The sequence below is a fragment of the Tribolium madens genome, unplaced genomic scaffold (genome assembly GCF_015345945.1).
Source record: "Tribolium madens isolate multiple individuals breed KSU strain unplaced genomic scaffold, Tmad_KSU_1.1 Scaffold_3;HRSCAF=73;Tcas5.2_LG2, whole genome shotgun sequence".
Classification (NCBI taxonomy): domain Eukaryota; kingdom Metazoa; phylum Arthropoda; class Insecta; order Coleoptera; family Tenebrionidae; genus Tribolium; species Tribolium madens.
The window spans coordinates 6,454,113-6,461,942 of NW_025401006.1; the positions used below are offsets into that span (position 1 = coordinate 6,454,113).

Sequence of the window (7,830 nt, forward strand, 5' to 3'; positions counted from 1 at the left end):
GATTGATTGTACGAAATAAGTGGAAATTCTAAAAATATCTGAGTAAACCGAGTTCATGGAACTCCGACACACACAGTCTAGTTCTTCTCACATTTTGAAAAAAATGCGCAAATCGCGTGTATTTCTGTGATGTTACTTTTGCTGTATTTTTATTTTATAAACTTTCATGCACCAGCGAGGTCACATACCCAAAATCTTCACATAGGTAAGTCATGTGTTCGTATTATTGGTTGTATAACTCTGTCTTTCAGGAGGTTTATTTCAACATGAAACCGAGCAAAAAGCGTTTCATCTTGCTACAAACCTCGTTAACAGCAAATACAAAAACTCAACTATAAGACTAATTCCAGATTCTTATCTTGTTGATAATTTCAACGCTTATAATACTTATCTCACCACTTGCGAGCTTTTGCAAAAGAGCGTTATTGCGATTTTTGGCCCAAGCTCCATTCATTCATCTCTAACAATTCAAACAATCCTCGACAGAAAAGAAATACCTCACGTTGAGACATATTGGGATCGCAAACTCCTAAGACACGACTGTTTACTAAATCTACACCCACATTCGTCGATTATGACACAAGCTTATCTCGAAATTGTGGATAAGTGGAATTGGAAAAGTCTTGTTGTAATTTACGACTCGGAAGAGAGCCTCTCAAAATTGAGTATTTTTGCATCTTCTTGTAAACAAAGAGTGACGTTAAGCCGACTTGAATTAGATATGTATGACACATACAGGACGAGTTTGACTAGTATTAAAAAAACCGGTGAAACAAATTTTATTTTGGAATGTTCCATTGAAATTTTGGAGGCGGTTCTTAGACAAGCACAACAAGTGGGAATGATGACTGAACGCCATAGTTATCTCATCACCAATCTTGATTTGCAAACAATAGATTTGGCACCGTTTCAATTCTCTGGAGCTAATATCACAGGAGTAAAATTTATTTTCAAACTAGCCTTGATTTTTTTTACATGATTTTTTTAGTTTAGAATTTTTAATCCCGAAAATGAGGATGTTATGACTATAGCTGATCAAATTTACACTCAAGAAAAATACAAAGAGATTCCTGCAGGATGGTTACTTAAACACCGAACAGCTCTTTTAATCGATTCAGTCGATTTGTTATATCATGCAGTGCTTGATTTAACACTCTCGGAACAAGTGGTCATCAAAAGTCAAATTTTGTATTGCAATGCTACCAACAATTGGGACAGTGGCCACACTATAGTCAACTATATGAAAGGGGTAACAAATTAGTTTAATTTTTACAATAATTTGACTTGAAATTTTAGCAAACCATTAGAGGACTTACCGGGATTGTCCACTTTGACAATGAAGGTTTTCGTCGAGACTTTGATTTAGATATTTTAGAATTGTCACTTGGTGGTTTATTACGAATTGGTGCTTGGTATCCTTCTACTGGTTTAAGTCTTCATCGACCACCGAAACCATTAGAAGTGGTCAAAATTGTCGACGAGACAAATCTTGTAAATAAAACTTTCACCGTCATTACATGTTTGGTAAAATTATTGCAGTTTGTAACTAAAATTTTGAATTGTGGTTTTAGACTACTCCTTATGGTATGTTGAAGGAAACAACGCAACAGCTTTTGGGCAATGACCGGTTTGAAGGCTTTGGTATTGATTTAATGGACGAGTTGTCAAGCATGCTGGGTTTTAATTACACTATTATAATTCAGGAAGATGGTTACAATGGGAATTATAACGCAACAACTGGGGAATGGAACGGTTTAATTGGTGCAATTTTGAGTGGTGTACGTACGTACTCATGCAAAAAATTAGAAAATTAAAATCAAAAATTTTTAGAAAGCTGATTTAGCAATCGCCGATTTGACTGTCACCGCAGAACGTGAATCTGTTGTGGATTTTACTCTCCAATTTATGAATTTGGGAATTTCAATTTTGTACAAAAAGCCTAAACCTGTGCCTCCAAGTTTGTTTATGTTTGTTTCACCTTTCTCTTACACAGTTTGGATTTTACTGGTGGTGACTTACTTTGTTGTTTCATTGTGTTTTTTCGTAATGGGGCGATTGTCACCGAGTGAATGGACTAATCCTTTTCCTTGCGTTGAGGAACCTGAATATTTGATCAACCAATTTAGTATTAGAAATAGCTTGTGGTTCACAATCGGGAGTTTGATGCAACAAGGAACAGAACTGGCACCAATGTATTGCTACTTAACTTGATTTAATTTTTTTTCAAGTGACATTTTAGTGGTATTTCGACAAGAACCGGAGCTGGTGTTTGGTGGTTTTTTACTCTGATTATGGTTTCGTCATACACGGCTAATTTGGCCGCTTTCCTCACTGTTGAAACACTAGTAACACCTTTTAGTAATATTAAGGAATTGTCAGAACAGACTGAAATTAAATACGGGGCCAAAAGAGGAGGCGCTACTGCAAATTTTTTTAAGGTACTACAACACGAATTTTTTCGTTAATTGTGTGTGTGTAGAATGCAGGAAATGACAGTGTGCGTAGCAAAATTTGGCATTTTATGGCTACCCATGATGAAGAAATGACTGAAAGTAATGACGAAGGGGTGGATCGCACCGAAAAACAACATTACGCTTTTTTTATGGAGTCTACAACTATTGAGTATGTTATTGAACGCCACTGCTCTTTGGCAAGTATTGGGGCACCTTTAGACGACAAAGGATATGCCATAGCTATGAAAAAAAGTAATGAAAGTTAATTTAATAAAGCTTGACTACGAGAAAAGTTTTAGATTCATCGTACAGAAATGACTTAAGTGCTGCCATTCTTAAATTGCAAGAAACCGGCAAAATAGCAAGATTAAAAGAAAAATGGTGGAAAGAGAAACGTGGTGCTAGTAATTGTGGTGTATGTCAGCTTTTTTTGTGTTTTTTGTTTGTTTAATTTATTTTTTCTAGTCACAAATTTCAGAAAGTGCCGCAACCCCTCTGAATTTACAAAACGTAGGTGGCGTTTTTTTGGTACTTTTCGTGGGCACCATTCTTGGTTTTCTAATTTCTTTTATTGAGTTAGCAATGCGTGTGTATGGGAACACAAAAAAATCGAAACAAGTCTTCAAAAAACAGCTTATAGAAGAAATGAAATTTTTTATTCAATTTCAGAAGAACGTGAAGAGTGTTAAACAAGATGAAGAAAATTAGTGACTTTTTTATAGAATAAAAGGGACCAAATCGATGAAGCAGAAACCGGAAAGCTATCACCTTGACATTGACCGAAATTCTTTCTGGAAAATTTTATTATAAATGCACGTCATGAGTGATCTATTTTAATATGTTTGTGGCATAAATTATGATTTAATTGCTAATCAGATTGCTTGGAATAAAATAAAATAAAAAACTTTATAAAAATAGTACATCATTTTATTTGTTTCTAAACTTGACATAGGTACAATTATAAAAATTATTATAATTATTATCACTTTGAAGTCTAACTAAAGAATTTCATTTGCTGGCACTCGCTCTAATATTTTCGATACGATAGAGTCTATAATTCGGGTCACGGTTTCTTTGACTGGAGCTCCCAAATCGTTCAAAACGTCTTTCCAGTTGTCGTTTAACAACTGGTTTATTTCTGATCCTAATTCTTGATTCCCATTCAAGATATTTTCAAAATTGAAATAAGCCCGAGTTAGGGTAAAATCAATCTGAGGATCAACAAATTTCAGATATTCGACTTCATTTTTGGTGTATGGTTCTATTTTGGCTTTGACGTGATAGTCACCTCCGACTAACAAAAAAATTGTTTTTTTTATCGAAATAAGTTAAGAAGATTTACCTGCTGTTATATTTGCCGGGCCTTGACCCTTTAATGTCAAGAGCAAAACTTTACCATCAATATCATAAGTGCCAATAATGTTTAAATTTTCGATGTGAAAAACTGCGTCAAAACCCGTTCTCCCTAGACTAGAATAATCCGTGTGATAAATAATTTTTTTGAACTTAATTAGTATACTTACTCTATACTTGTTGCTTTGATATTTTTGAGACCAGATATTTGAACATCTTTCAAGGATAACTTGAAATCGTTATGTTCGATTTCGATCAATGGTAAGTGAAGTGGATCTAAACGAGGAATACCCACTTGTTTATCACCTAATTTAAGTTTATTAAAATTACAATAAATCAAAATATAAAGTCATTACCACTTACCTTTGACTATGAAAGGAATTGCGTAATTGGCATTTTCCAAAGCACAAGTTTTGAAATTTGGATCTTTCTCATTACAGGATTTAATATAACTTGCTGAAAAAATAACTTAGTTTTGGCGATATGAAAAAGCAGGAACCTACGTCTAGTTTGAACCGTCTGCGGCACAACAGGTGTGCAAAAAAGCGCGATCACTAAAACCAAAACCTGATATTTCATCCTGCGTACAATTAAGAACTAAACGTGGCGAAATAAAAATGACTCTTTTATACTTGTCTTGAATGCGAGTTTCATTTTTTTTATACCGGAACACGTTCCTAAGGTTAAATTAAACATTGTGTTTTAATGAACAATCAAATCATTTACAGTGCAAACCACTTAATTTATTTAAAGCGTTTTTTTACGCTTTGCTGATTTCATCTCTATTCATGTTCATTGTTTTTTCAGCTATTTACTAGTATTAGCAATGATTGATTTCATTTTTTTTTGCAAATCAGTGTCTAAATAAATCAACAAAGTTTTTGTGAGCATAAAATTCGAATTTGCTAGGAAAGTTCCTAAATCGAAAACAATATCACGATGCGACCATAACCACCTTGAAGTTTTTTATACAGGGAAAATTACAATTTCAGGTTTTAAGAATCATTTTTTTTTTGAAGTTTTGTATGTTATGTAAAAATAATTTCTGAAGCTAATCAACACGTATAATTAAAACCTTGACGAGTCACTAAAAACTGTTTGTATAATTTTCCACTCAAACGGTCCTAAGATCATCTTGAACAAAAAACCAGTGTTGCAAATGAGAACATTTAATGATAATTATTGATAATGATTAGTGAACAGATTGGTGATTATTCAGGAAATATCATTTTTGCTGGAATGTTTCTGAGGATTTTTGAAACGACTGACTCGACCACCGTCGTCACTGTTTCTTTCAGAGGAACGTCTATGTCTTTGAGAACGTCTTCCCAATTTTCATTCAATATTCTATTAATGTCAATCCCTAGAAACCTTATTGAGGAAAAATTTTTGACAAAAATGAAATTTACCGATTTGCTGGTCGCTACTATCAAGGAGATTCTCTAAGTAAAAATATGCTCTTTCTAGAGTGTACTCCATTTTGGGTTTGTTGAATTTTATAAAAGTCTCCTTTTCTTCAGTATAATCTTGCAAAATACTAATAAATTTAAAGTTACCTCCAACTAAAGCAAATATTATTATTATCGGTAATTTTTTAGTTTTTGAAATAATTACTAGAGGTTAAATTACAAGGCCCTGAGCCTTGTAGGGACAAAAATAAAATTTTCCCATTAACTTCGTACTGTCCGATAAACATTAGTCTATCGACATGAAACGTGAGTTCAAGATATGTTTGATTCATTCTAAAACAACTCAATTATTTTTACATTAAAAAATTTTAGAACCTTTACTTAATATCAGTCAGAGTTGAATTTTCCAACCCGTAAACACTTAAATCTTTCATAGCTAGTCTAAAGTTACTTTCGATCACTTCGACCAAAGGCAGTTTCATTGGATTCATCTTGGGCACTCCCCGTTGTTTGTCGCCTAAAACAATCTCTGGAACGCTGATTGAAAAAATTAAAAATTACCTTTGACGAGATATGGAATGGCATAGTTGCCGTGCTCCAATGCACATTTATTAAAATCGGGCTTTGTGACATAGCACGGTTTGATATAATCGGCTGCAAATAACTATTTTTGCTATTTTTTAAATAAAACACTCATAACTCACGCTGTGAAAATGCAGAAATGCATGAAACTGTAGTAAATGCAACTACTAAATATTTCATCCTGTTGGAGACTGGGACTCGGAGGAAATCAACTTCATTTTATAAGTTGTAAGCTGGTTTTTGAATTTTTACCGATTTTAAGACCGGAATGTCTTGAAGTTGTTTAAAAATCGTCTAAAGGTGAGAGATTTAGAACATATGAAACAATTTTTGCAGCTTAATTTGTGTTTGAAGGACTAAAAATTGTAAAAATTATTAAAAAAAAGATTGTTTATTTATTTAAATAGTGTTTGATTTAGAAAAAAGTGTTAATTTATTGTTGTATAACTCGATTTGAGAGTTATGAAGGACACTACCAAGTAATCTTTTTTGTTTTTGCTGGAAATTAATTTAAATTTAAATTACTTAAATCATTTCGGTTTGGAGATTTTGGCAATTCCGACGTTTTAACAATTTAGATCTATTTTAAAATAAAACACGTTTTTTAAAAAAAAATATTTATCACTACAAAATTTGAACATAAGATAACAAGTGACAATAAAAATTTTAATTTAAAACACAAATAGAAAAGTACTATTTTGGATCACAATTTTTTATCACTTAACAAAATAAATTAAATTAAACAAGTTACAATTAAGGTAAAATAATTTCATTGTATGGCACTCTTTCAAAAACAATGCTGGCAATATTATTACAGATGCTCCCAATAGTCTGGCCAACAACGTGTTCAAAATCTTTTAAGACCTCTAACCAGTTTTCATTAAGAAATTTGTTTGTTTCTCGACCTAGACAAAAAATTAATAACAAGTTTAAAATATAACACAAACTCACCTATTGTCGGATCCCCGAATACATTTTCGACAGCAAACTCGGCTTTATCAATAGTGAATTTAAATTCGTTTTTGTCAATTTTGGCATACTGTTGTCCTTTTTTATCGACTAGATCGTAATGAAAAATAAAAGTGTAATTACCTCCGTCTGAAACATGTCTACTAATTTAAGGGTTTATTTTTAATTGTAGAAACTTACAAGCTTTGACCGATCCAGGGCCGTCTCCTTTAATTGGCAGAATTAAAATTCTGCCCTGAGCATGAAACTGTCCTTTAAGCAAAATTTCATCCAAATGAACCACAATTGTGACCTCGCGTTTATCCAAATCGGCACTGAAAAATATTTGATAACGCTTTGGAAATCAATCAACATCAAGACTTACTGGAAATCAATGAGCTCGGCTTTGTTCAATCCAATAATTTCAGCATCGGTGATGTTCAACTGGAAATCAGGCCGGTCCTCCAATTGCACAAACGGCAGTTTTAGAGGCGATAAAGGTAGTAGACGTAACGATTTCTCGCCTGCAAAAAGACAAAAATGCTAAATGTCAAGGTGGAGATATCGTTTTTTTTTTAACTTTGAGAAGTTAAATCATCTTTATTTAAAACCTGATTGAGGACAAAAGTCTTACCCGCCACCAAATGCTTGATGGCTTCTTTGCCACTTTGTAGGCCGCATTTATCAAAATTTGGGTCACTTCCGCTGCACAGTTTGATGTATTTTGCTAAAAAAATAATTAGATTGGGACCATTTTTCGAAATTTGGTACTCACGTAATGCAACGGAATTGCATTGACTGAAAAAAACTGCAACTACAAAGACTGCAAGATACATTGTTACTGCAGAAAAAAAATCGTGTGGTGATACCTAAAGGGTATCATTCGTTTTATATAGTAATACTTCATGTTAACCTTAACTACGTCATGCGGAAACTGTATTTTTTGTATCTTATTTATTCAATACACAAAAATAATTTTTATTTGTGTGACATTCAAAAACACGGCAAAATTTTCCTTTGTAGTAATTTATTACTTCCATTATTTTTACTCTTGACAGCAGAGGATTTCAACGCGGGTTCAATGT

General features: G+C 33.0%; 3 protein-coding genes across 5 annotated transcripts; 1 reads left to right on the forward strand and 2 right to left on the reverse strand.

Moving 5' to 3' along the window:
• The first annotated feature begins 63 nt into the window (after positions 1-63).
• On the forward strand, positions 64-3,364 carry LOC123008071 (glutamate receptor ionotropic, kainate 2-like). 3 transcript variants are annotated; one of them, XM_044403667.1, is made up of 10 exons: positions 64-205; positions 252-937; positions 989-1,249; positions 1,297-1,542; positions 1,596-1,778; positions 1,831-2,192; positions 2,240-2,438; positions 2,480-2,705; positions 2,753-2,868; positions 2,919-3,364. In XM_044403667.1, exons 1-10 carry the CDS (start codon positions 130-132, stop codon positions 3,159-3,161), a joined length of 2,598 nt encoding a protein of 865 aa, XP_044259602.1. In that variant the 5' UTR covers positions 64-129; the 3' UTR covers positions 3,162-3,364. The 3 variants fall into 3 exon arrangements, with proteins under 3 accessions (XP_044259602.1, XP_044259601.1, XP_044259603.1); XM_044403666.1 differs by having other exon boundaries at positions 1,297-1,524; positions 1,572-1,778; XM_044403668.1 differs by having other exon boundaries at positions 351-937; positions 1,297-1,524; positions 1,572-1,778.
• LOC123007623 lies at positions 3,363-7,612 on the reverse strand. The gene is made up of 16 exons (XM_044403017.1): positions 7,521-7,612; positions 7,380-7,472; positions 7,131-7,269; positions 6,947-7,080; positions 6,749-6,895; positions 6,553-6,702; positions 5,777-5,869; positions 5,597-5,744; positions 5,436-5,548; positions 5,216-5,368; positions 5,076-5,169; positions 4,310-4,386; positions 4,170-4,262; positions 3,977-4,112; positions 3,796-3,923; positions 3,363-3,747 (listed from the first exon to the last, which is right to left on the reverse strand). The coding sequence occupies exons 1-16, from the start codon at positions 7,579-7,581 to the stop codon at positions 3,452-3,454; spliced, it is 2,055 nt and encodes a 684-aa protein (XP_044258952.1). The 5' UTR covers positions 7,582-7,612; the 3' UTR covers positions 3,363-3,451.
• Positions 4,960-6,050, reverse strand: LOC123008073. The gene is made up of 6 exons (XM_044403669.1): positions 5,920-6,050; positions 5,777-5,869; positions 5,597-5,732; positions 5,421-5,548; positions 5,216-5,368; positions 4,960-5,169 (listed from the first exon to the last, which is right to left on the reverse strand). The coding sequence occupies exons 1-6, from the start codon at positions 5,975-5,977 to the stop codon at positions 5,018-5,020; spliced, it is 720 nt and encodes a 239-aa protein (XP_044259604.1). The 5' UTR covers positions 5,978-6,050; the 3' UTR covers positions 4,960-5,017.
• Positions 7,613-7,830: the final 218 nt, after the last annotated feature.

Bases quoted from the DNA above. Each gene is read 5' to 3' on its own strand.
- LOC123008071 (XM_044403666.1), top strand. From the start codon at position 130: ATGTTACTTTTGCTGTATTTTTATTTTATAAACTTTCATGCACCAGCG. The intron at 938-988 runs GTAAAATTTATT...TGATTTTTTTAG, and splicing joins CTGGAGCTAATATCACAGGA to TTTAGAATTTTTAATCCCGA. The intron at 1,525-1,571 runs GTAAAATTATTG...TTGTGGTTTTAG, and splicing joins TCACCGTCATTACATGTTTG to ACTACTCCTTATGGTATGTT.
- LOC123007623 (XM_044403017.1), bottom strand. From the start codon at position 7,581: ATGTATCTTGCAGTCTTTGTAGTTGCAGTTTTTTTCAGTCAATGCAAT. The intron at 7,473-7,520 runs GTGAGTACCAAA...TTATTTTTTTAG, and splicing joins ATGCAATTCCGTTGCATTAC to CAAAATACATCAAACTGTGC. The intron at 3,748-3,795 runs GTAAATCTTCTT...TTTTTTTGTTAG, and splicing joins CCCGGCAAATATAACAGCAG to TCGGAGGTGACTATCACGTC.
- LOC123008073 (XM_044403669.1), bottom strand. From the start codon at position 5,977: ATGAAATATTTAGTAGTTGCATTTACTACAGTTTCATGCATTTCTGCA. The intron at 5,369-5,420 runs GTAATTATTTCA...TATTTGCTTTAG, and splicing joins GCCTTGTAATTTAACCTCTA to TTGGAGGTAACTTTAAATTT. The intron at 5,170-5,215 runs GTAAATTTCATT...TAAGGTTTCTAG, and splicing joins TAGTAGCGACCAGCAAATCG to GGATTGACATTAATAGAATA.